Source organism: Dermacentor albipictus, unplaced genomic scaffold, assembly GCF_038994185.2.
Source record: "Dermacentor albipictus isolate Rhodes 1998 colony unplaced genomic scaffold, USDA_Dalb.pri_finalv2 scaffold_29, whole genome shotgun sequence".
Classification (NCBI taxonomy): Eukaryota; Metazoa; Arthropoda; class Arachnida; order Ixodida; family Ixodidae; genus Dermacentor; species Dermacentor albipictus.
This window is the reverse complement of record NW_027225583.1, coordinates 2,744,047-2,770,774: the sequence shown is the minus strand read 5'-3', so window position 1 is coordinate 2,770,774 and position 26,728 is coordinate 2,744,047. Positions and strand designations below refer to the sequence as shown.

The 26,728-nt window shown below is 44.5% G+C and overlaps 1 protein-coding gene and 1 long non-coding RNA gene across 2 annotated transcripts; one reads left to right on the top strand and one right to left on the bottom strand.

Moving 5' to 3' along the window:
* Nucleotides 1–143: 143 nt before the first annotated feature.
* On the top strand, nucleotides 144–26,728 carry LOC139052702 (uncharacterized). Its single transcript, XR_011510016.1, has 4 exons — nucleotides 144–238; nucleotides 10,606–10,687; nucleotides 23,687–24,028; nucleotides 26,583–26,728. It is a non-coding gene; the product is annotated as an uncharacterized lncRNA (long non-coding RNA).
* On the bottom strand, nucleotides 5,208–8,509 carry LOC139052680 (cylicin-2-like). Its single transcript, XM_070529719.1, has 3 exons — nucleotides 8,279–8,509; nucleotides 6,743–6,956; nucleotides 5,208–6,694 (listed from the first exon to the last, which is right to left on the bottom strand). The coding sequence occupies exons 1-3, from the start codon at nucleotides 8,507–8,509 to the stop codon at nucleotides 6,306–6,308; spliced, it is 834 nt and encodes a 277-aa protein (XP_070385820.1). The 3' UTR covers nucleotides 5,208–6,305.

Sequence of the window (26,728 nt, the reverse complement as noted above, 5' to 3'; positions counted from 1 at the left end):
TTAATTTTTTCTTCGCAGTGGAGCCGGCACTGTTCCTGTGGCCATGGTGCCGACTGACGGAGGGACGATCAATTTGAAAAACCCAAAAACGATTCAGGGCGAATTGCAGAAGGCCTCACCCCACTTCCGTCAAATCACAGAGGTCCGTCAATTTGGCAGAGGTGGCATACTATGCTGCTCGCCAGACCACACCTGTGTCAAAGAACTGCTGAACTGTTCCACATTCGCTTCCCATCCGGTGAGCTGTTTCGTACCACCACATCTCGCATGCTCCAGAGGCATTGTACGAGGGGTGGACGTCACTTTAACCCCTGAGGAGATTTTAGAAATGTTCTCGGTAGCTGGCGTCATCTCCGTTTACCGGTGCAGTCAAGTGATTGGTAATAAGAAGATACCAACAGATTCAGACATAGTTGCATGTGCTGGAACGACGCGGCCCACAGAAGTTAAGGTCTGGCCCCTAATTTACAAGGTAGAAGCTTTAGCTCCACGCATTCTGCATTGTAACATGTGTTGGCGATTTGACCACAGCATCATAGGCTGCTGATCTGCACCCCGCTGCCGTACGTGTGGAGACAGCCACAGTTTTAGTGATTGTTCCTCCAAAGAAGAGAAATGTTGTCTCCGTGGTGGTGGTCATTCCACCAACTACTCGAGCTGTCCTGCAAGATCACAGGAAATGCAAATTGTAGATTTAATTGTAAGGATACGTTGCTCGCGCCATGATGCTGTTGTTGAGGTCCAGGAGAGATCTAAGGGATATGCAGGAGTGACAGCCCGTCAGCAAATGGTTACAGACTCAGCCCTTTCCGATTCTATTGCGACAGCGGTCGAAAAGGTGTTGTCAAAAGTTATGGAACGACTAACATCAAACCTGTCGGAAACTCTAGCTCAAGTGTTGACATCACAAATGATTCAGCTTTTCACTCCTTTAGCGAGTTCTAATGCTAGCTCGCAGATTATTACACAGACCCTAACATCGAAGGCTGAACAACTAATGGACCCCTCATCAGTTATTGTACAAGACGCAGACAATGCTGTGCCATCCACTTCAACTCAGCAGACCGACAACGGATGCTTCTCTCTAGATCAGTGTCAGAAAACAACCAGGATGTAGAAATGGACCTCCCGACTCTTAAACGCACAAGATCACCTAACGATAGCTCATCGATCTTTGTCCCGCACTCAAAAACCAAAAAGTTTGCGAAAGATGGCCTTTCGAAGTCAGATTCTTATCCTAACTCTTCCAGCTATGATCCTCAATCAAAACCGACAAAGTACGGTAAAGACAGTCTTTCGAAGAAAGATTTTTTAAAAGACATTTTAGAGCAAGCGGTTTCTATAGCAGGCATTAATTCATCATAGGTTATCTAAAGGTATTAAAGTGGAACTGCCGTTCCATTATTTCTGCAGCTACTGATTTAATATATTTTTGCTCACAACTTTCTCCCGACATTATCCTTTTGCAGGAAACTTGGCTCTCCAATGGGCAAGATTTTCATATACAAAATTATCGTTTATTTCGATTGGACCGTCCATCGAGAGGTGGAGGACTTGTTTTCTTGATAGCAACTAAAATATGCCACAAAGTAAAAATTTTCGACCAGTACATGTCTACGGAGTGTGAGGTACTAGCAATAGATGTAACTATTCCTGGTTGTTCCCCATGTTCCTTAGTTAATACATACTTTCCCACAGGCGTGCATGATACTAGGTTCCTCGATACCGTTGTCAACTCTTGTAGGAAAGAAATTGTGATAGCCGGAGACTTTAATTCGCATCATGTATCTTGGGGTTTCAAAACGGACTCATGTGGAAAGCGATTATCCGACTGGGCAATTAATCAAAATTTTTGTTGCTTAAACACGGAGTCAGCTACCTTCATTCAGGGTCTTTCTAAATTGGCATTGGATCTAACATTTGCTAGTTCAGGACTTTCCGTAACTTCCTGGTCTACTGTCGACTACTCAGCTTCAAATAGTGACCATCTACCCATTAGGTTTGACATTGTCTGCCCTGTTGTTCACCTGGAGTCTCCGACGCGTACTTTTGTCAACTACCAGAAATTTCAGAGTATCTTGAAAACGGTACTCAGTTCCCAGAACATGCTACCGAATGACATCAAAGCCATGAGGCTTTGCGCAATAGTCAAAAGTTCCTTTAAAAAGTCCCAATTTAATGTTAAGATAAACAAAAATACAACCTCTCCTTGGTCGAATTCGGATTGCACGCGGGAATATAGAAGACGAAAAGCCGCGTGGAAGAAATTACTTTACAATCAGTGCCCGAGTAACTGGAGTGATTAAAAATTTGCAGCTGCTGCGTTCAAGAGAACAGTTTCGAATGCCAAACACGAGTATGACGTAAAACATCATGAATTCCTGTCTAAGCCCAGCAACAAAAAAGCTCTGCTCAGATTCCTTCGATATAGAAAATTCATGCCAACACCAGCGAATATTGAATCGATAATACTTTCACCATGCGAGTTATCTGCTTCTTTAGAATTCATAAGGAAAGGGCTTAGCGCAACGCTTAACATCACGTTTGCCGAATGGGCCACTAAGACCTCCCATCGCTGATGACTTGTCAGAGTGTCAGAGCTCTCTAATGTCCTTAGATCTCTGCCTGCCTCAGCTCCAGGTCCTGACGGCATTTCCAATGCCATGCTAAAAATGTTGTTTGAAATGTCTTCTGATAACATTCTCAACGCAGTTAATTATTCTCTAAAAAATGCTTCGATTCCACCAGAATGGCGGACAGCCAAAGTAATTCCGCTGCTTAAAAAACAAGGAGCTGGCTACAACCTTGACAACATTAGGCCTATCTCTCTTACGTCAAATATGGTAAAACTAATTGAAAGAGTTTTATATGATCGTATGATGCATTATATATCTGAAAATTCGTTGCTGAGCCCAAGTCAAATAGGTTTCCGGCCCGGTCTCTTCATTTGGTGTGCGCATGTAGATTTGGAAAGCCGCATCCAACTTGCTCAGCATAGAAAAGAAATTAGCGCTTTAGTGACACTTGACATAGCAAAAGCTTATGACAGCGTCGAGTACTCTCTACTGCTGGACACATCACATTCCTACAGTTTTCCTAAATATATAACGGCATGGATGTTTGAATTTCTGAGAAACAGAAAATTTCATTGTTTTCAAAACGGATTTTCTTCAAGAATGTTCGATCAGACAAGAGGGGTGCCTCATGGGGCTCTTCTGTCTCCTATACTATTTAACCTGTTGATGAGTACAGTACCACTGCACCAGGATGTGAATCTGTATGTCTATGCAGATGACATTGCATTTTTCGCGACAGCTAGAGACATCAATTCCCTTCACCTGTCTTTGCAAACGTACCTCTGTACTCTACAGACGTGGCTTCACAACCTGCACCTGTCACTAAACGTAAACAAAAGTGCAGTCCTTGTTTTTCCGCTTTCCAGGCCGTTACAGTTATCATTAGTATATGAACAGAGAACCATTCCTCAGGTAGAGTCGCTTAAATACTTGGGTATCACATATGACGGAAAACTGAACTGGCGTTCTCACATAGAAAATATTGGAACGAAGGCGACACGAGCCATAGGTTTACTACGTAGAGTCAGTAACCGACGCTCTGGTATGCGAAGTGACACATTAATTATGATTTATGGTATGTATATACGACCGATCCTAGAATTTGGTTGTGTTTTGTTCTCCGGAAGTGCAAAATATAAATTAAGGCCCCTTGCTCTGTTAGAAAGAGAAGCTCTTCGACTATGTTTAGGTCTTCCTAAATTCGTTGCTAATAATGTATTATACCAGGAAGCGCGCCTACCTACTCTTCACGCAGGATTCCGCATGCTTACGGTTCAAACCTACTTAAGAGCTTATGATTCTTCGCTACGACGTGGACAATATGCATTTATTAGTGAACCAGGTCCATTTTTTGAGACCACGTGGTCACGGTTCCATACCCCGCAAGTAGTATTTGTGCAAGCGCAATTAGCACCTTTAAATTTTCGCCTTAGAGAAATAATTCCGCTCCATAGGTCTCCGCGGGGTCACTGAAAATTAAATTTGCAGACATTTTTCCACACAATGCGAAATTTCTGCCCACAACATATTTGAATGAGCGTTTACAAGATTATTTGGCCCGTTTCAAAATGAACGTTATTGCGACCGATGCTTCTTCGTGTGAAGAGAAGGCAGGTGTGGGTATCTACTCACCATTCCTCAATTGGTATTTTTCACGTCGCCTACCAGATTACACATCAGTTTTTCATGCCGAACTTCTGGCTATAGTTCTTGCCTCGCGGAAATTACCTATGCATATTACAAGAGTTATTATCATTACAGATTCTGTATCTGTATGCAGCGCACTTACTGCGTCTACAAAGTCGCCAACCGGAAACACGTTTTATTCATTGGCTCCACCTCACTTAAGTTTAGTGCATATAGTATGGGTCCCTGGCCACCGAGACATTGATATAAATGAAAAAGCCGATTCCTTAGCAAGAGCTTCTTTAGCAGGTCCTGTGCTATTTGTGCTGTCGGCAACTGCGCACATTACTGCAGCCAGATATCGGAGATTTTCTTTGAGCAAGGACAAAAAAGCTCTGTTATTAGCAAAATCTTCAGATTTTTTCCTCTATGCTACCTCTGTAATGAACCAGAACCTATAGATCATTTTTTATTATCATGCCGGCGGTTTTCTAATCATCGAAAACTATGTCTAGAAATTCCACTTCAAAATTTAGGATTACTTTTAAGCAGCACTGTTATACTCTCCCTTGGAGCAACAGTTTTGGCATATAGCCACAGGAACGTTTGCCTAGCCCTTTATAATTTCCTATGTGGCACAAAAAGAATGCTTTGTTAATAGTTTTTAGTTTGAAGAATTGATTTATTTCTACTGCAGTTTAGAAAATTCAAAAAGTAAAAGCACCAATTCACAGTTCAAATCTTACTATTACTATTCATAATTTAACTTACTCAAGTTTAAGTATATCCTTTTTTAACATTCCTATCAACGCAAGGCTTACTATAGTATTGATCAATACTTCATCTCTGTCACGGATCTCCTCCGGAGAACACTCTGGCCGAAAGAATGGACTAGGCGACAGGTGTACCCACACAGATGCACATTTAATACAACCCACGTGACACGAACAGCAGCACACAAACCTAACAAAACTAACACACAACATACAAAGGCTATCAGTACACACGAACCGGTAACACTACCACTAGCGTTCTATTGAGAGTGGTTGGCGTTCGTGCTCACGTCTGGTTCGGTGCGGATGTGGCGTGGTGTGGGTCCCGTAGCCGGCGTCGGAGTGGCGTTCGACGTTCTAGGGCTGGCGTCGCTGGAGGCGTCGTTGGTTGCGTCGTACACGCTCCCGGTCCAAGCGCCCGTGGAGGTGTGGTCGATGATGTTGGCGTTGGGGCACCACCCGGAAGGCTGACAACAGTGGTAGAGACACCCCTGGCCGTAGCAGGTGGTGGCGTCCTCCGTGGACTCCCAGGAACGGGCTCAGGAACGGCAGGAAGTCTGCGGTGCAAAGCCGTAGAACACGAGCTCACCGGAGCAGTAGCCGGCGTCGCTCTCTTCCGGTCGAACCGTCGCTCACCCGCCGAGTCTCCGCTGCTTTCTTCTCCCCCCTGTGTCTCGCCCTTCCTCGCCCTTTTATAGCCTTGTTAGTCCACGTAATCCTTCTCTTCGTCTTCTCTTCTCCACCAATCATCGCTTTCCATCTCACCGGATACTTCTCCACCAATCATCTCTTGTCACCTCACTGAGAACTTCTTTGTCTTCTTTCGTCCTCGGTTAATCCACGTCATTCTTAACGCCCTCCTCGTCGTCTTCTTGAAACCTTTCTTCGTCTACCATTTTATTTTATCTTCCTTCTTATATGTGACAAGGGCCCCCTCTCTCGAGTTTTTCCCTGAAAAACTGCTCAAGTCGTCCTCCTCTTCAAGCCATCCACCCAGCAGACTATCTTCTGTGGCGATTCTGGCCCCAGCACACCACACAGCACAACGCAGATGACCAGCACACACCAAAAGCACACCACTAACACATCACTGCCGTTGTCCATACGGGGTTCTAAACATGTGAATGTCCACAACTAAACTGCGTTTTCAGAACAATGCAATTGTCCACATGGTGTCGTTAATAAAAATGTTAATGTCCACAACACGCTGCTATGTATAATCATGTAATAACCACAACACCAACAACGCGACACATCCCTGAAATACATAGCATAGCAGCAACAACAAGATACCTCCCAGAGATGCCTAGGGCTGTTCAACTGGCTCTACTCATAAAGTCCGCTCCAACGTTATCCCTGCCTTTAATATACTCCACCTGAAATGAGTATTCTTGTCTTTATCATGCTTTTCTTTGCTTCCGTGCTCGTCTTCGTTGTGGTGTTTCTCCTCGCTTTGTTGCTTTTCTTTACTTTGCTTATCCTTGCTGTGTTTCTTCTTGGTGCTCTTTTTCTTGCTCGACTTCTCCTTACTGCCTTTGTCCGCCTCCTTGCTTCCTTTGCCCCCCTTCTCCTTGCTGGACTTAGCCTTGCCAGCCTTATCTTTGCTTCTCGATCTGGAGCTGCCTTCCTTAAAGGAGCCTTTCTTGGCCTTCTTGGACTTGCGCTTGCGTCCTTCTTTCTCTTTGGTGCTCTTGCTGCTCTTGCTGCTCTTGCTGCTTTTGCTGCTTAGCCAGGGACAGAAACCCTTCTATTTCTTCTTCTCTTTACTATCGTTGCATTTGCTTTTCTTGTCTTTGCTTGTCTTGTCTTTGGACCTGTTTTTGCTCTTGCACGTCTTGTCTTTGGACTTGTCTTTGCTCTTGCTCGTCTTGTCTTTGGACTTGTCTTTGCTCTTGCTCGTCTTGTCTTTGGACTTGTCTTTGCTCTTGCTCGTCTTGTCTTTGGACTTGTCTTTGCTCGTGTGCTTCTTGTCTTTGGCCTTCTACTTACCCACTTTCTTTCCAAACGCTGCATTGCTCTGCCTGTCGCTTGAGCTCTTGTCTCCACTGCCGTCGAGAAACTGACTGCCCCATCCCCATCACTCGCCTGAGTTGTTGTGGCCCTCTCCTACTTTGGGAGTTCTTCAACGTCGAGCATGCTCCACTCAGAATCGGGGTCCTCGACACTTCTTGCACCCGTAATGTTTCCCATGATGAGATCGTAGATGGGCTGCTCTACGCATTTTGCCACTACCTGTCCGGTATAATATGGCATGGACACTCGAATCCTGGCTTCAGGAATGTACCCTACTGTGCTATCTGCGAGAGTGAGGTTCGATGTTTCCCCTGTAAGTTCCTCGTCCTTCACCAGGCTACTCCTTACCAAAGCTGTGTTGATTCCGCTGTCTCTAAGCACCAATACAGGACGGTCCCCTATTTGCCCCACCGCCACCGGCATTGCTTCTTTTGACTTCGGTGCTCCAGTCACCACCTCATTTCCCAGTGGCGTTTCTTCTCCTTTCAGATGTGAACTTCAGATGGTGTGACAAGTTCTGCCCGAGAGTCGGCAACGCATGCAGCTTGGTCTTGCCCCAGAGCTATCCGCTGGAATCTTTGCGGATACGCGTCCAAATCATCTCTTTTGTCATCAAAAGGGGCCATCAACTTTCTTGGACAAACTAGTAGGTCTAGGGGCTTCGGTACCAGCTAAAGAACGCGTATCATCGTCCGTGATCCCCTCATAGCCTCCTGCGATATGCGCCTGTTTCCACAATATGAACTCCTTCTCTCGTTCTATCCTTCTTTTCTCCTGTTCTGCCTCGCGAGCTCTTCTAGCCTCTCGCTCTTCTGCCTCACTAGCTCTTCTAGCCTCTCGCTCCTCTGCCTCGCGAGCATCTGCGCGTGCTTGCGCCCTTTCCTCTCTCTGCCTCTTTGCTTCTTCTTTCTTCTCGTCCCAGAGGTGCATCGCCACTTCCTTGCTTAACCCTAGCTTGAGCGCAAGTTCTAGCGTTTTTGCCAAATCCATACTTTCTGCCGTCGAGAGTTCGGAAAGATCCGAGACAAAGCAAAAAGGAACAAGGAAATGAATCCTGGCAGGCTCGCCACTTGTCTTTCTCACGGATCTCCTCCGGAGAACACTCTGGCCGAAAGCATGGACTAGGCGACAGGCGTACCCACACAGATGCACATTTAATACAACCCACGCGACACGAACAGCACACAAACCTAACAAAACTAACACACAAGATACAAAAACTATCAGTACAGACGAACCGGTAACACTGCCACTAGCGTTCTACTGAGAGTGGTTGGCGTTCGTGCTCACGTCTGGTTCGGTGCGGATGTGGCGTGGTGTGGGTCCCGTAGCCGGCGTCGGAGTGGCGTTCGACGTTCTAGGGCTGGCGTCGCTGGAGGCGTCGTTGGTTGCGTCGTACACGCTCCCGGTCCAAGCGCCCGTGGAGGTGTGGTCGATGATGTTGGCGTTGGGGCACCACCCGGAAGGGTGGCAACAGCGGTAGAGAGACCCCTGGCCGTAGCAGGTGGTAGCGTCCTCCATGAACTCCCCGGAACGGGCTCAGGAACGGCAGGAAGTCTGCTGTGCAAAGCCGTAGAACACGAGCTCACCGGAGCAGTAGCCGGCGTCGCTCTCTTCCGGTCGAATCGTCGCTCACCCGCCGAGTCTCCGCTGCTTTCTTCTCCCCCCTGTGTCTCGCCCTTCCTCGCCCTTTTATTGTTGTTGTTGTTGTTGTCCTGAGTGGCCGTGGCACATACCCACAGTGGGGGATTGGCCAAGAATCGGGCGGTTTAATTAGGTGCCTAAAATAATGATAACAAGGGAGTTAACAATTTGGGTGTGTGAGCTTAAAAGTAAACGTTTTGTGTTTGGAGAAAAAAGGAAATAATCAGATGAAAACCGGGTATAAGATAATAATAATAATATCAATAGTAATTAATAAAAGATAAGAAAAAAAAGAAAGCTATGGTTGGGAGGGAGAACGATCAATCTAACATGGAAATTTTTGGATCGCCAAGCAAACATTTCTATGGCTGAACCCAACAATGGAGGCTCCAAAAGATAGGATCACAGGCACTGATAAAGTCAGACCAATAGAGGGAAGCGGGATTTCGAGTAGTCGTTTTCTTATAATAGAAAAACGTCTGCAAGACAACAAGAAATGATCGATTGTCTCCGCTTCGCCACAGAATGAGCATAATGGTGAGGGGACCAGACCAGACCTGTGGAGGTAGAAGTTAAATGCAGGTATACGGCAGCGCAGCTTCGTGATGGACACTTCAATTTTCCGTGTTCTGCAAAAATTTCTGTTCCAAGGGTGCAGGAGATGTCCGTAATCCACAGAGTTAGTAATTGCGGAGCCTGATATTGACTGTATAATGATACTCCTGCGAAATCTAGCTGCAGTTACATAAGCAGTCAAAGGGCAGCAAGGAAGAATCGGGCCACTTATCGATGCCTTGGCTAGAGAGTCTGCAATTTCATTAATGATTAGTCCTTTATGGCCGGGCACCCAAATCAAACGCACGCTTCTCAAGTAACCAGGTACCAATGATTGAAATGTCCTCATCACGCGAGAATCACTAGAAGCAGTAAGCGATGAGCACAATGATAAAGAATCAGTAACTATCACGGCTGACGTAATTGATGGTCCTAATTTGCGTAATGCCAGCACCACGGCCATGAATTCGGCTAAAAAAATCGGTATGAAATCTGGCAGCCGAAGAGAAAATGTCCAATCGAGAATCGGGGAAAATATTCCTACACCTGACTTTTCTTCACATTTTGAAGCATCTGTAGCAATTACAACGTTTGATTGAAGGTTTTTCAGGTGATCTTGTAATATACCGTCTAGAATACGGTGTGGCAGTAATTTTGCATTATTAGGAAAGATGTCATCAAATTGAATATCCGTGGCAACAGCTCTGTCGGTAATAGGAAGAACATCGCATATGCGCACGCCCAATGAGTCAAGTAATTTTTGCACGAATATAATTTGCGGGTTATGTAGTCGCGGCCAGATGACACCGAAAAACAATGCAGGTTGTGAAATAAAGATTATTTGCGAATGACGCAGTGGTGATTCCTTTTATAGTCCTTTTATAGCCCTTTTATAGCCTTGTTAGTCCACGTAATCCTTCTTTTCGTCTTCTCTTCTCCACCAATCATCGCTTTCCATCTTACCGGAGACTTCTCCACCAATCATCTCTTGTCACCTCACTGAGAACTTCTTCTTTGTCTTCTTTCGTCTTCGGTTAATCCACGTCATTCTTAACGCCCTCCTCGTCGTCTTCTTGAAACCTTTCTTCGTCTACCATTTTATTTTATCTCCCTTCTTATATGTGACAATCTCATGTATTCATAGTTTATTTTACATCTTGGAGTATTTGTTTTCCTTTCTTTTTTTCGAGTTATTTATTTATTAACCAATTTATTTTATTTTATGTATTGAGTCATATTACCACCCGATTCGTGGCCTATCCCCCTCAGTGGGTTTGTGCCATTACCTGAGGCTTCATCATCATCATCATCATCATCATCATCATCATCATCATCAATCCCCCACTGCAGTACATTATTTGTGCCAGTGAATCAAGAACAGTGCTTGCGCTCATCATTTTTACCATGGTGTTTTCCAGCTTCGTCGGCGGGTACACCGACTGCCTTGTGGACAGCGTGTCGAACAGGAACAGTACTCTGAGGTCCAGGTACCCACACAATGTGAGTAACGCAGGTTTGCGCGGAGCTAGGGAAACCCATGTCTGGGTTGCAGTGACTGATCCGTTTTCCTGCAGCTCTAGGTATGAGCCAGTGGATGCGATATTTTGCTGATGAGCATCCTGCAGAGAACTCATTTCTCGACAGGGGTGCCCGGATTTATAAACGCTCGTTTACATAGGTTTTTGGCAGGTGTTATCCGCATCGTGCGCAGTAGGCTTACTGTATTGCTTCAAAGGTGGCAGACAGGATCGGTACAGCGTAAAACTATTCCAAAGTGATTTTGTTCCAAATCTGCCATTACTTCTCGGTGATTGACCTAATTTTTTTCAATTGCCTCGGTGAAGTGACGTCAGGAATCCTCAAAAACCAACACGGCAAACTGACGTTTACGCTTCCGCCAATGATGACGGCTGCCGATTGGCCCGGTTGAACAACATCTCTTGTTCCCGCCCCATTCACACAAAGAGCCACGTCGATTTGACGTCCGGAATGGAACAATTTCAGTTTGGAACAGTCATATTATCGCGCCCAGTGTCCACATCACACGCCCGAACACTTCCGACAATGTGCGTTAACGCGCGCGCTGGACCACCACCACGTGACAAAGGCTTGATCGATCGCTGACGCGAGTAGACAAAAATTGGCTGAGGCTTAGCTTGGTTAAGCCTAGTCAGATGCGAAGCATATTGGTGGCTAAGCTTGGTAAGTAACTTGTCGCCGAGCCGCATACTGAGCACGTTGCTTGGCCAGACGTTCTTCCCGCTCTTCATCAGTCTCTGTAGCACGCCGCAGCCTTCGCCTCTCATTCCAACGAGCAGCTCTGTCTCCAGGAGGCATCTCACCTCGTGAGTGTCTAGCAGAGGCAAGCGCAGCTGCTTGTATACCGCCGCGAGCCGCGAGCGACGGCGCGAGTTGGAGCCCCGTTTCTTCTCTATCGTGACGTCATGGTGTCACGTGGTCAGCCTTGAAGGCGACGCCGCGAGCGACGGCGCGAGTTGGAGCCCCGTTTCTCCTCTGTCGTGACGTCACGGTGTCACGTGGTATGCCATGAGTACTCAAGGTCATTGAAGGCGACACCGCCGCGCCTGAGGAGCTGGGTTGAGCTCTAGTAATATGCTTCGCCTAATAGTACAAAACGAGCGCTCCGGCCAAGACCAGATACGAGTATGCATCCAGCTACGGGCAAGTCCGCATAACACGTTTTGCGCGCGCATGTCACTGAAGAGGCCGCTCTCATTGGTTTCCGCCGTTCGCGTCTTGCATCTACCGATTCGCGTTCTCATCTTTCACTCTGCTCGTTCGCTCGGTCACTAGGTACGACGGCAAGGCACGCCGACGCGTAACGCAGGAACGGGGCGCGCAAGAGCCGCGCTCTAAAGCGTACGGACGCAAGAAGGACAAGTAGGAACGGCACACGTGCTTTTCGACGTCATCGAGGATTCGACAAACGCCAGTCGCCAAGCATCGCGTAATCACTGAGGAGTGCACTCGACCACTCCGCCAGAGCTCTTACCGAGTTTTTGCCGCGAGAATGTGAAGTTATAAGAAAAACAAGTCGACGAAATGCTGCACGACGACACCATCCAGCCGTCGAAAAGCCGTGGGCTTCCCCTGCTGTCATGGTGGAGAAAAAGGACGGAACCTTACCTTTCTGCGTCGATTATTGTCGACTGAACAAGATCGCAAAGAAGGATGTATACTCCCTACCACGGATAGACGACGCATTAGATCGGCTCTGCAACGCAAAATGCTTCTCGTGGATGTATCTCAAGTCTGGCTATTGGCAAATAAAAGGCGACGGGAGAGATAGCGAAAAGGCCGCCTTTATCACGCCAGACGGCCTCTACGAGTTCAAAGTCATGCCATTCGGACTGTGCTCGGCTCCTTAGGCGGCTTGGGGCAGTAGTAGAGGCCATCAAATCATCAGGGCTCACTCTCAAGCCAGAAAAGTGCCGCTTCGCTTACGATGAACTTCTGTTCCTATGCCACGTCATCAGAAAGTCTGAAGTCCACCCCAACCCGAAGAAGACAGCTGCCACCGCAAACTTCCCACAGCCCATCGACAAGAAGACAGTGCGTAGATTTCTTGGCATGTGTGCCTACTACAGACGATTCGTGAATGTCTTTTAACGCATCGCTGAGCCGCTGACACAGCTAACTAAATGTGACGTTGAGTTCAAGTGGGAAACGCCGCAAGCGGACTCATTTCAAGAACTGAAACGACGCATGCAGTCACCGCCCGTACTTGCGCGCTTCGACGAGCACGCGGATACCGAAATCCACACTGACGCCAGTAGCGTAGGCCTCGGTGCCGTCCTAGTCCAGAGAAAAGATGGACATGAACACGGGATAACTTACGCTAGCCGGTCGTTGTCAAACGTGGAGGACAATTATTCTACAACCGAAAAGGAATGCCTCGCCATCGTTTGGGCTACAGTGAGATTTCTCTCTTACCTATATGGCAGGCCATTCAAAGTCGTCAGCGACCATCACACCTTGTGTTGGCTAGCGAAATTAAAGGATCCTTCAGGACGGCTGGCGCGGTAGAGCCTAAGACTGCAAGAATATGATATCACTGTAGCCTATAAGCCCGGACGAAAATACCCTGATGCCGATTGCCTATCACGTGCCCCCATTGACTCGCCGCAGCAAGATTACGAAGATGACGACGTCTTTCTTGGCATTTTAAGCGCGGAAGACTTCGCAGAACAGCAGCGAGCAGACCCGCAGTTGAAAAACCTCGTCGAGTATTTGGAAGGGCACACCGACGTTGTCGCTAGGGCATTTAGGCGAGGATTGTGTTCGTTCTCGCTTCAAAACAACCTACTCGTAAAGAACTTTGCACCAGCGCGCGCCAACTACCTTCTTATAGTTCCATCAGGAATGCGTCCAGAAGAATTGCACGCCCTACATGACGATGCGACCATGACGATCCGTCCCCGTTATTTGAGTGTATCCTGCTTCTGAGGGCACAAGTTCGCCCAATAAAACGCTAGTTTCATCTTTCGCAGTTTGGATGATTTCTTCAGTCACTACCACGTGACTACTGCCTACCATACCAATACCATGCCATGCCTACCAATATGCCTACCACGCTAGGCATATTGTTATGTAGAAACAATATGCCCCGCGATCACTCAAAACTGCATTATTCCAAATTAATTGCAGCGGAAGTTAAAATTCTGGCGTATCCGGATGATGTGATAGTCTGTTGTGTAAACATGAAGAAGGTGTAGCTGCAGCAATCGGAATAATGAAGGGTGTCTCCAAAGTAACCGGAAGCCTGGTAAACTGGGGAAGTGCCTTAGTTTCTCGCACGGAGAGTGGCCTTCGACCAGGGTCACATTCGCCAATGTTAAGTGGTTGACAACACCCGTTGAATACTTAGGCGTTCCCTAGAATATTACAAAAATAACGATGAGTATTGGCTAGAGCGAAAAAGAAAAACGCAGATAAAATGGAACAAACGGAATGGTGGGAATCTGTCAATGTTTGCAAGAGCTACAGTTTGCAATCTATTTTTTGACGCAAAACTTTGGTATGCGATGCAGGTATTGCGTTCGTCATCATTATCAGCAGCAGCGGTTTATTTTATGTCTACTGCAGGACGAAAGCCTCTCCATGCGATATCCAATTACCCTTGTCTTGCACCAAACCATTCCAACTAGCACCCGCAATTTTCCTAATTTCTTCACACTGCCTAGCCTTCTGCCATCCTCTCCTGCGCTCCCCTTGGTACCCATTCTGTCACCCTTACGGTCCAACGGTTATCTAATCGGCGCATTACATGACCTGCCCAGCGCCATTTTTTTCTCCTAATCTCTATTGGAATATCGTCTATTGCCGTTTGTTCTGTGATCCAAACCCCTATCTTTCTGTCTATTATAGTTATGCCTAGGATTTTTTCTTCAATCGCTTCTGGCGCGGTCCTTGCTTTCAAACATCTTTGTCAGTTTCCAAGTCTCTGTCCCATGTATCAGAACCGGTGAAATGCACTGACTGTATACATCATCATCATCATCATCATCATCATCATCATCATCATCGTGATCATCATCATCAGACTGGTTACGCCCACTGCAGGGCAAAAGACTCTCACATACTTCTCCAACTACCGCGGTCATGTACTAATTGTGGCCATGTTGTCCCTGCAAACTTCTTAATCTCATCCACCCACCTAACTTTCTGCCGCCCTCTGCTACGCTTCCCTTCCCTTGGAATCCATTCCGTAACTCTTAAAGAACATTGGTTATCTTCCCTCCTCATTACGTGTCCTGCACATGCCCATTTCTTTTTCTTGATTTCAACTAAGATATTATTAACTCGTGTTTGTTGCCTCACCCAATCTGCCCTTTTTTTTTATCCCGTAACGTTACACCTATCATTCTAATTTCCGCAGCTCGTTGCGTCCTTCTTAATTTAGGTAGCACCCTTTTCGTAAGCCTCCAGGTTTCTGCCCCGTACATGAGTACTGGTAAGACACAGCTGTTATAAACTTTTCTCTTAAGGGATAATATTAATCTCCTATTCATGATCTGAGAATGCCTGCCAAACGCACCCCAGCCCATTCTTATCCTTCTGATTATTTCAGCCTCATGATGCGGATCCGCAGTCACTACCTGTTGTCCTAAGTAGATGTATTTCCTTACCACTTCCAGCGCCTCACTACCTATCGTAAACTGCTGTTCTCTTCCTAGACTGTTAAACGTTACTTTAGTTTTCAGCAGATTAATTTTTAGACCCACCCTTCTGCTTTGCCTCTCCAGGTCAGTGAGCATGCATTGCAATTGGTCCCCTGAGTTACTAAGCAAGGCAATATCATCAGCGAATCGCAAGTTACTAAGGTATTATCCATTAACTTTTATCCCCAATTCTTCCCAATCCAGCTCTCTGAATACCTCCTGTAAACACGCGGTGAATAGCATTGGAGAGATCGTATCTCCCTGTCTGACGCCGTTCTTTATTGGGATTTTGTTGCTTTCTTTATGGAGGACTACGGTGGCTGTGGAGCCGCTATAGATATCTTTCAGTATTTTTACATACCGCTCGTCTACACCCTGATTCCGCAATGCCTCCATGACTGCTGAGGTTTCGACTGAATCAAACGCTTTCACGTAATCAATGAAAGCTATATATAAAGGTTGGTTACATTCCGCACATTTTCTATCACCTGATTAAGAGTGTAAATATAGTCTATTGTTGAGTAGCCTTTACGGAATCCTGCCTGGTCCTTCGATTGGCGGAAGTCTAAGGTGTTCCTGATTCTGTTTGCAATTACCTTAGTAAATATTTTGTAGGCAACGGACAGTAAGCTGATAGGTCTATAACTTTTCAAGTCTTTGGCGTCCCCTTTCTTATGGATTAGGATTATATTAGCGTTTTTCCAAGATTCTGGTGCGCTCGAAGACATGAGGCATTGCGTATACAGGGTGGCCAGTTTCTCTAGAACAATCTGCCCACCATCCTTCTACAAATCTGCTGTTACCTGATCCTCGCCAGCTGCCTTCCCCCTTTGCATAGCTTCTAAGGCTTTCTTTACTTCTTCCTGCGTTACCTGTGGGATTTCGAATTCCTCTAGACTATTCTCTCTTCCATTATCGTCGTCGGTGCCACTGGCACTGTATAAATCTCTATAGAACTCCTCAGCCACTTGAACTATCTCATCTATATTAGTAATAATATTGCCGGCTTCGTTTCTTAACGCATAATCTGATTCTTGCCAATTCCTAGTTTCTTCTTCACTGCTTTTAGGCTTCCTCCGTTCCCGAGAGCATGTTCAATTCTATCCATATTATACTTCCTTATGTCAGCTGTCTTACGCTCGTTGATTAACTTCGAAAGTTCTGCGAGTTCTATTCTAGCTGTAGAGTTAGAGGTTTTCATACATTGGCATTTCTTGATCAGATTTTTCGTCTCCTCCGATAGCTTACTGGTATCCTGTCTAACGGAGTTATCACCGACTTCTATTGCACACTCCTTCATGATGCCCACGAGATTGTCCTTCATTGCTTCAACACTAAGGTCTTCTTCCTGAGTTAAAGCTGAATACCTGTTCTGTAGCTTGATCTGGAATTCCTCTATTTTCCCTGTTACCGCTAACTCATTTATCGGTTTCTTATGTACCAGTTTCTTCCGTTCTCTCCTGAGGTCTAGGCTAATTCGAGTTCTTACCATCCTATGGTCACTGCAGCGCACCTTACCGAGCACGTCCACATCTTGTATGTATGATGCCAGGGTTAGCGCAGAGTATGAAGTGTATTTCATTGCTAGTCTTGCCGTTCTGGCTCCTCCACGTCCACTTTCGGCTATCCAGCTTGCGGAAGAAGGTATTCATTATCCGCATAATATTCTGTTCTGAAAATTCTACTAATAACTATCCCCTGCTATTCCTAGTGCCTATGCCATATTCCCCCACTGCCTTGTCTCCAGCCTGCTTCTTGCCTACCTTGGCAGTGAAGTCGCCCATTAGTATAGTGTATTTTGTTTTGACTTTGCCCATAGCCGATTCCACGTCTTCATAGAAGCTTTCGACTTCCTGGTCATCATGACTGGATGTAGGGGCGTAGACCTGTACAACTTTCATTTTGTAACTCCTATTGAATTTCACAACAAGGCCTGCCACCCTCTCGTTAATGCTATAGAATTCCTGTATGTTACCAGCTATATTCTTATGAATCAGGAATCCGACTCCTAGTTCTCGTCTCTCCGCTAAGCCCCGGTAGCGCAGGACGTGCCCGCTTTTTAGCACTGTATATGCTTCTTTTGGCCTCCTAGCTTTACTGAGCCCTATTATATCCCATTGACTACCCTCTAATTCCTCCAATATCACTGCTAGACTCGCCTCACTAGATATCGTCCTAGCGTTAAACGTAGCCAGGTTCATATTCCAATGGCAGCCTGTCCGGACAGGCCGCCATTGATTGTATACATTCCTTTTCAATGATAACGATTAGCTCAAAGTGAGGAGCTTCCGATGTCTGCTGTATGCGATCCCTCCCATTTTTATTCTGTCAATTTCTTTCTTACGGTCAGGGTTCCCTGTGGCTAGCTGACATAACCGTACTCCTTCACAGACTCCAGAGCCTGACATGCGATCTTGAACTCTTGTTCCCTTGACATGTTATCATTATCTTTGTCTTCTGCATATTAATCTTCCACCCGACTCTTACACTCTTCCTGGTAAAGCTCTCGATCATTTGTTGTAACTCGTACGCTGTGTTGCTGAATAGAACAATGTTATTGGCAAACCGAAGGATGTTGTGGTATTCGCCATCAGTCTTTACTCCTAAGCCTTCCCAGTTTAATAGCTTGAACACTTATTCTATGCACACAGTGAATAGCATTGTAGAGATTGCGTCTCCTTGTCTGACCCCTCTCTTCACCGCTTCCGACTTTGCTTGTCTAGAATTAAGGTGGAAGTGGAATTTCTCTAGATACCTTCCAGGGTAGTTACGTAAGCTTTCTCCACTCCTTGATTACGCAATTACACAACTTGAGTACGATTACACAACTTTGATTAATGACATGGATGTGATCTATTGTAGAGCATCCCTTCTTGAACCCAGCCTGTTCCCTTCGTTACTAAATTCCAGTGTAGCCCCCATTGTATTGTAGATTGTTTTGCTAAATATTTTATATAATTCTGCGAGTAAGCTATAGGGCCTCTAATTGTTCAGCTCTTTAACGTCTCTCGTTTCGTGGATCAGGCAAATGCTTCCATTATTCCAGTTTTCTGGGACCCTTTCACTCAATAGACACTTCATATAGAAAACCGCCAGTTTTCCTAGCAGCATGTCTCCTCCATCTTTGAATAAATAGTCCGCTATTCCACCCTATCCTGCGCTTTTCCTCATTTCGTGACTTGCAAGGCCCTCCCGACCTCATCTCTAGTTATGCGAGGAGCTGCTACATACTGCTCATTATTATTTCGAATAGAGTACTCCTGAATCCTCTGGGTACTGTACAAGTCAGGATAGAATTCTTCCGCTCCTTTTATTGTGCCATGGAGATTGCTGTCTATATTACCCTGCTTATCTTTCAGTGCCTACATCGTGGTTTGTCCTAAGCTATGTTTCCAAATCGCTGATTTCGGCTTGCGTTCATATTTTAGAGCTTCTTCAGTCTTTCTCGCGTTATAACTTTGAATATCACTTATTTTCGTTTTGTTGATCAGTTTTGACAGTTCCGCGAATTATATCTTATCTCTCGAATTGCACACTCATTCTTTGTCGTTTCTTTAATAGGTCCTTTGTTACTTGGGAGAGCTTGCCTACTGGTTGCCTTGGTGCCTTGCCTCCCACTTCAATTGCTGCCTCTGAAGCTAGCCGCGTTACGGTTTTGTTCATTACCTCTATTTCATCATTATCATCATCATCATCATCATCATCATCATCATCATATCTCTGTTGTAAGGCTGCATATCTGTTTACAAGTACCAGCCTGCTTTTGTTTGCTTTTACGCATGTTGCCTCTGAGTTAACCTGTTCTTTCTCCACCAATTTTACTCTTTCTCTATTCAAATTTATCTGAACTCTTGCCCTCCATTTCGTATGGTCACTGCACTGCACCCTACCTGTCACTTCTACATCCTGGGCTATGCTGGGATCCGCATCCTTACGCAACTTCCCAAATAACAATACGGGTCGGTTTTGGCACTTGGTAGAGCAGTAAACGAGGAATCCAAATGAACTGCGTTCCGCAAATATATATTTGCATATTTTTCCATAGATAGGTCAAAGAACGCTACTAGAAATCTTCATTTTTCGCTTTAGCTTGTTTACTTGTTGGCAGTGTTCCAGCGATTCCTTCCTGCGTGAGTCCATTTGATGTGGTTCTTTGTTCACCAAGAAAAGGACAAGAGAGTCTGAAAGGCGTACTTGTGACATACGCCTTGTTTTTATTTAATATTTAATATTTTGTGGGTGTACGGCTCTTTGTGGCGAACGGTGGGCATTACTCACATTTCTGGCAGTAAAAAGTACCCCTCTGATTCCAATAGAAAAGTTACCTTGCGTTGGGTGTCCTCGAGAAAATATCCTGCGTACATACCTGATGGTAATTATTCATGCCTGTTCAGGGCGTTTCTAAGCAAAATACACTTTGAAACCATGTTACGTAAATAGTGCTGTCTTCGTCATGGGTCAGTGCAGAGGACAAGCTACCGGCCCAGGTCAGGATATTGTGAGCGTCTTTTTTAGGTGGCTGCGCATGCCTCATTGAGTGTGTGTCTAATCAAACTGCATTTATAAAAGGTGAAGTGTGAACAGTGGGTTGTTAGTGGGCAGAGAGTGCGTGTGGCATGTGTTTAGCACAGGTGGGCACTGTTCACAAAGATCACAGCCATCCCATGCAGCTATAGCATTTGTCATTACTGCTAATTTGTTTCTGCAGCTGCCACAGTATGATTCGAAATCACTGCTTATGGATATTTTCCGCAGTACCAATATCTAGAGGATTTCGAAGAGCATGAAGACATTGAATGCACGGAAGTACAAGCATGATGAACAGACAGTCAATGTCGAGTCCTCGTATTCAGCCTAGAAATTTTAGCTTGTTTCGAGTATGAAGGGGTACAATCTTGAATATATTCCTAGGGGTGAGCAGAACAACCCTGACGAAGGACAAAAGTAAGTGCACAATACCAGCGCAGACATACAACTGGTTTATTTTTTCAAACAATAAATGAAATATAGAGAATCTGCTCATGTGATGAAGTTGTGCGTACAAGTGGTTAAAGGGTGTCAGCCTCTTGCCATTCAAAAATTGCATTTCTTTATCACGAGGAAAAATAGAAGTCTGGCTGATGCCCGTGTCTGAGTGTACATGCATGATGTAGGTTTCCGCAATCTAGCGGTCGATTTGCTTTCCTTTTTTATGAAATGATTCAGTTTTTTTGAACAAAGGTTTCCGTGGGCAATTTCAACAATGCGTGGCCAGATTTGAGCCTCTTGCATTCCTGATCACATTTTGGTGCTCCCTGAGGCGGATGTTTAGGCCGCGTTCGGTATGCGCAAAGTACTTTTTTGCAGCACAAAAGTGGAATAATGTAGACAACTCCAGCCCCATGTGTTTCATGCGCCATATGGCCTTCTAGGCCTGTTCAGTTCTATTGACGCGATTGCAAATTTAGTTTACCGAGTTTTTATCTGAAAAGACGACTTGAACAGCACATTTCATGGCTGACTCTTTTAACCCATGCCCTGTCCGATGTGCATTATGAGATCACTGCAAACTTTTTTGCTGCTCAATCTGTTTCTGGGGTTCTACCCCTTTTTATTTTATTCACTAGCCCTTCACAAATTTACATAAGATATATTGGATAACCGTCGTCCTCTAGACGATTAAGCTGTTGCGAAAATATCAGATTGGTGAGGTGGCCGATTGCACGACTTTGTAAGTGCGGAACCTAGACATGTCATAGCAATGCCTCTTCACAATAGTTTTGAATGTGCCGACGCATATGGTTTAGAATTGGTTTGCTTGTCCTGGGTTTATATTGCCAACAAATATGTTGTGCTGTTAATCTTAACTGTAGATTTAAATTTTGAATTTCTAAATTTACTGGCAGTTTGTCAGTAAATCTGAGACCCATTCCTTCTTCACGAAAGGCTGCGAGATTAACGCCAATATCTTTGGAACTTCTTTGAGAACGGGCGGCTACCAAGTAGTCATCAGCAAATCCACGGCACATAACCATTGTTCCCCCCATGACGCTCTCGAGCACCTGGTCGACAATGCCGTGAAAGATCTTGCCAAGATTAGGTGTGACCTTAGAGCGAAAGCAGACACCCTGCATCTAAATTATAACATCGTTATCTCAGATAACGAACGCGGAATTAAGACTAATATCCAAGTGTTCGAGCAATGACTGAACCGGGACTCCAATCTCATTCCTAGAATAACTCGTCTTTATCCATAATGAAATCTTCATCCTCATCAACTGTTTTCTAGGAAGGGAACAATATAAATACGTCATCTCAACACTGAAGGCTCTGCATGCTGTATACACGCCTTCTTGGACAAAAACCAAACGGCTTCTTAGCTTTTTACTCTGAATGTGTTTTCTACCTGGAGGCCTGTTAAGTTTATGTGAAGATAACCAGAGACTACGTCTAGCAAAGCGTTTTTCTCAGACACAATTGCGCATAAAGGTTGCTCAGGCTTATGCGCTCTTATCACGAAGATAACCTCAAAGTTCAACCCCTGACTTTTCATTTCTGTACTACATAGATGCCCAAGGCTCAACTCCAGCGACAATTTCTTTGCTTGATCTTATACTTTTAGGGTTCAGTGTGTGTCTTCTTGACGTTTCTTGTTAAAGTGGTTCAGGCTTTTTCAGAAAACCATATCAGTTTTATCAAAATTTATGCTCATTTTCCAATTAGCACACCAGTCACAATACAAAACAAAGTCATCTTTAAGGCGCTGATGATCAGCGAATGAGTCAACTGGGCTGTACATAACAGTCATCTGCATAAAAGCGCATCTTTGAAGTAACATGGTGTGGAAGGTCATTAATAAACAATAAGAATAATAGATGGCTAAGTACGGATCACTCTGGGACTCCTGATGTGACGTGGACTGCGGACGAATCCGGAGAATCATAGCATACGAATTGGGAACGCAAAGAAAGGAAACTGGAAATCCAAGACACTAACTGAGGGTTAGTAAGAATATTATGGAGTTTCAAAAACAATTTAGAGTGTAGTACTGTGTCGAAAGCTTTCCTAAAGTAAATGAAAATGGTGTCAATCTGATTACCGAAGTTGATATAATGGGAAATGTCATGAGTGAACTCAGTAAGTTGGGTTACAGTACTAAAACCGCCCCTGAAGCCGTGCTGAAAGCTGTTCAATAGGTTCTTATGCTCAAGGAACACTATTATATGCTTATAGATTATGTGTTCTAGTATTTTACAGGAGGTTGCAGTTAAAGAAATAGGCCTATAGTTAGATAAAAGCTGTCTGTCACCAGATATATATAAAGGTAGTACTTTAACTCTTTTCCAGGAAGACTGCACAGCGCCACTATTAAGGAACTTCTTACATATAGTGAACAGATATTTAGATGTCCATAGCGACAATCATACTAAAAAGGAAATCCATCAGGGCTGGCTGCTCTTTTAGTATCTAAGTTTAGTACGAGATTGAAAACACCTTCTAGGCCAATGTTGATATTATCAACTGCATATCAATCGTTAGTTGTAAATGTTGAACGACTTGAATCATCCGAGGCGAATACTGACTGAAAATCGGTATTCGTTAAATAAAATCTTTGTTAAAAAAACTGAAATGCTTTTTAAAAATTGGGATGAAATCAACCGCGAGATTGTGGAAGCCTACTTCATGCATGTCAACCGAAACGCATGCGTTAGCCAGCCTTCTATCTTTCTGCATAATAAAGAAACAGATTTTTTGAAAGGCACGATAGGCTGGCACTCTTTCACCACTTGCGCACACACAGACACACACACGCACACGCGCACACACACACACGCACACGCGCACACACACACGCGCACGCGCACACACACACGCACACGCACACATGATCGCATTCTCTGTATATTTAATCACTTGTTAGAAAAAATAAAATAAATGTTAGTCTGCACTCGTATCATGCACTTCGTTTTGTCCTACGTCCAGGTTGCGCTGTACACCCATAGGAATGTGTTCAGTCACCAACTCGCCCGGCTTGCTGTGTTAATACAATCTTCAACCTGAATATGTCAAGCTTACTGTTGTGTTAGTATTGTTTTACAACACTTGGTCGAATTTGCACAGGAATAGAATTCAATATTTTCATTATTACCTCTGTAAATTACGTGGTAATAAATACATGGTGATGGTATTTATTTTTCTGCACTGCCTTTCTTTCTGGCGCATTGGTCAGACCTGCCGCATGAAACTTGCTCTCTACACCAATGTTTTGCGTGGTTTTCTATTTAATAGGTCTCCTAATTCCTTTACTATTTACGTTTTTCTTTGTTCTCGTTCCCAGATTGCGGTTGCGCCGCCTACGGTCTCCAAATGTATTTCCTACTGCCATGGCAGTTTTGGTTGGACTGCAGTGCTCATCGTGGCCGCAGCACTGAAGGCGATGGCCACCCATGAGTTCAAAAAGTATGTCAGGAACATGCGTGGAGGGTGGCGGGGAACGGCGATCCGCGCACTCGAGGAGGCGACGTTTTAGCACATCGGGGACGTAGCCTTAAGCGCGCTCCCCGTTGTCGACGCGGACAACCACTCCACGGCCCATGGCGCGCTGCTCCTCATTTATGTTGCATGCGCCACCCACGTGGCCATAAAGAAGGCCGCTGCACTGAAGGCAGTGGCATCTAAGGTACGTGTTTTCACTATAAGCATCTGTGCGCAATTTTGTGATGGATTAGGGGACATGTGTGAAGAAAAATATTTCCATACGGAGGAAAACGACTGGTCATCTCAATATCACGAAGCATGTTAATAAGCATGCTTTTCTTGTTCTTTATGCGGTTTACGATTATGCACTTGCAGCTGGGCTAGTTCTCAGAGTGGAGGTGGAGGCGCGCACAACGGACACACTACGTGTCATGACGCGATTCGCTCCTATTTTGACAAAGTTTTCTTCACCTCTTTTCTTTTTTGGCGACTTTAAGTTTCCTGATATAGTTTGGAACAATAATCTGCCTGACTTATTTTACTTTTTTATTCAAAAGAATTCTTGGATATTTCTACTTCATTTTCTTGAACTCGATTAGCTACGCAAGGCACAAAAATCACCCCCAATGCTCTAAACATTCTCGATTTCATCTTAACCAATCGTCCCGATTATGCCTCTTTCATCCATTACTTATCCAGTATTATCGACCATCTAATACTAAATATTCACTCTAATACTCCATTTCCGCAACTTCCAAATAGTAAAAGAATCATTAGAGACTATAAGAGAGCTAACTCTGAATCAATAAATGAGCCAAGTCCATTTCTTAAGATATTCTTGAGTGATTTTGAACATCTTACTGTGCAGTCAAACCAGAATATATTTTTGACAGAGGTAAATCACTCCATCAAAAAGCACATCCCAACCCGTACTATACCTTACAACCCGCACGCGCCTAGGTACAACAATCATTTAAAGCGGCTATCCAACAAAAAATAAGACTATCATTCTGCAATGCAATCAACCACTGACTCATGTTAGAAAGCCTACACATTAGCATCATGCGCCTATGTAGCCACACTCAAATGCGCGCAAGAAACATTCTTATCAACCACATTACCATGTACGTTGACAACTAACGTAAAAAAATTCTGGCGCGTCATACATCCTCCTTCCAAAAATTCTATCCCTCTTAACAATTGGTCTGGAAACCCTGTTCCCAAAAATTTATGCGCAACTTTTCTGAAAGATACCTTTGTTGAAAATTTCTCGTGCACTACAGATATTGAACTACCTAGCCGTCTTGAATGACTAACTTTCTAACTGTCTTCAGTGAATGCTGAAGCTCCCAGTGGTATTTGACTAATAGATTCAATGAAGATACATTCGTCACCTGGCTTTGGTAACATGAGTGATAATTTTCTGAAAAACACCTGCTCTTGTAATTTCATTATATTAACTAAAGTATTCCAACAATCGCTAAACACACATACAGTTCTGTTAGAATGAAAGAAGGACAATTATTCTTTTGCACAAATCCGGCGGCAAATCATCACCTACCAATTATGATGAAACGGTACCTGCTTCAAACTACTAGAACAAATCTTCACTAACCTTGCGGATTTTCTTGCGTCGAATTCATTTTTTCGCCATCACAACCCTGATATAAAAATCATTCTCATACGAATCGCAAGTATTAACGTTTACTCAAAGACTGCACCAAATATTAGACCAGTCTTCTTTTGCCGATTTCATCTGCATAGACTTTTCGAAAGCCTTTGACAAAGTGTGCCATATACACTTGCTTTATAAATTAAGCAAGTTAAACATTGATCATAGTGTTCTAAAATGGATAGAGTCACTTCTCGTTAACCATTCCCACTTCGTGACAGCTAATGGTCATAATTCACCGCATAGCGACTTTCAATCTTGTGTGCCACAAGGCTCCGTCCTGGGATCTTTCTTATTCGGTATCTATGTTGATCCCTTACCTTCAGCAATTACTTATGACGTTCACTTATTTGGAGATGAATGTCTCATCTTGAGATAAATACCTAACGAGCACGAAATTACCCTGCTTTGGGCGGACCGTCATAACGATAGCAATTGGTGCCGATTGTGGTGAATGGAACTTAAGGTTAACAAGTATAAATTTATGAGAGCATCCCGGTCTAACGATAATCTTCCTGTGTACCACCTGAATAAAGTTGCTTTAGAAACGACATGTAAATGTAAGTACTGAGGCACGCATATAAAATGTAAATTATTGTGGAATGATCACGTCGAATACTTAATTAACCAAGCCAGCCGCTTGCTCGAGCAGCCAGTAACGCACCAATATTGCGTTTATTTGCGGGTTACTTTGACATTTGCAAAAACATTCATGTAGCACGTATTGAGCAAAAGAAAGCTGTATCAGGAGATCATGTTGCTCCACAAATCTGTCATTGACATTTTTAATCTAACTATAACTTTTGGGAAGTTGAATAATTAGAGACCTCCAAATGTGTAGTAAGGCGGAATGCAAGAAAATAATATGAGTATCTCCAAGTGACGGCGGATAACAATACTTTGGTGCTGTCCAGCTGTGTGACATTTGCAAATTTATAAATCTGTATACATAATAGTTCGGACACCCGGTATATATATATATATATATATATATATATATATATACATACAGAAGCTGTTTATAAACTATAATTCCGTATGATGTGACACTGACACATTCGTAAAATGTACCGGCTGTTTTCAGTTCCATCACGGTAGAGCGAGGGCTGCCGGCAGCTTCGTCGGCCTGGTGGCGTTCCCAGCGGCTATTGCACTCGTCGTGGCTGGCACCGTCAAGGAGTGCCTCTCAAAGTTCGGCTCCGCTTGGGCCCACTACGAATTGTTGGTGGT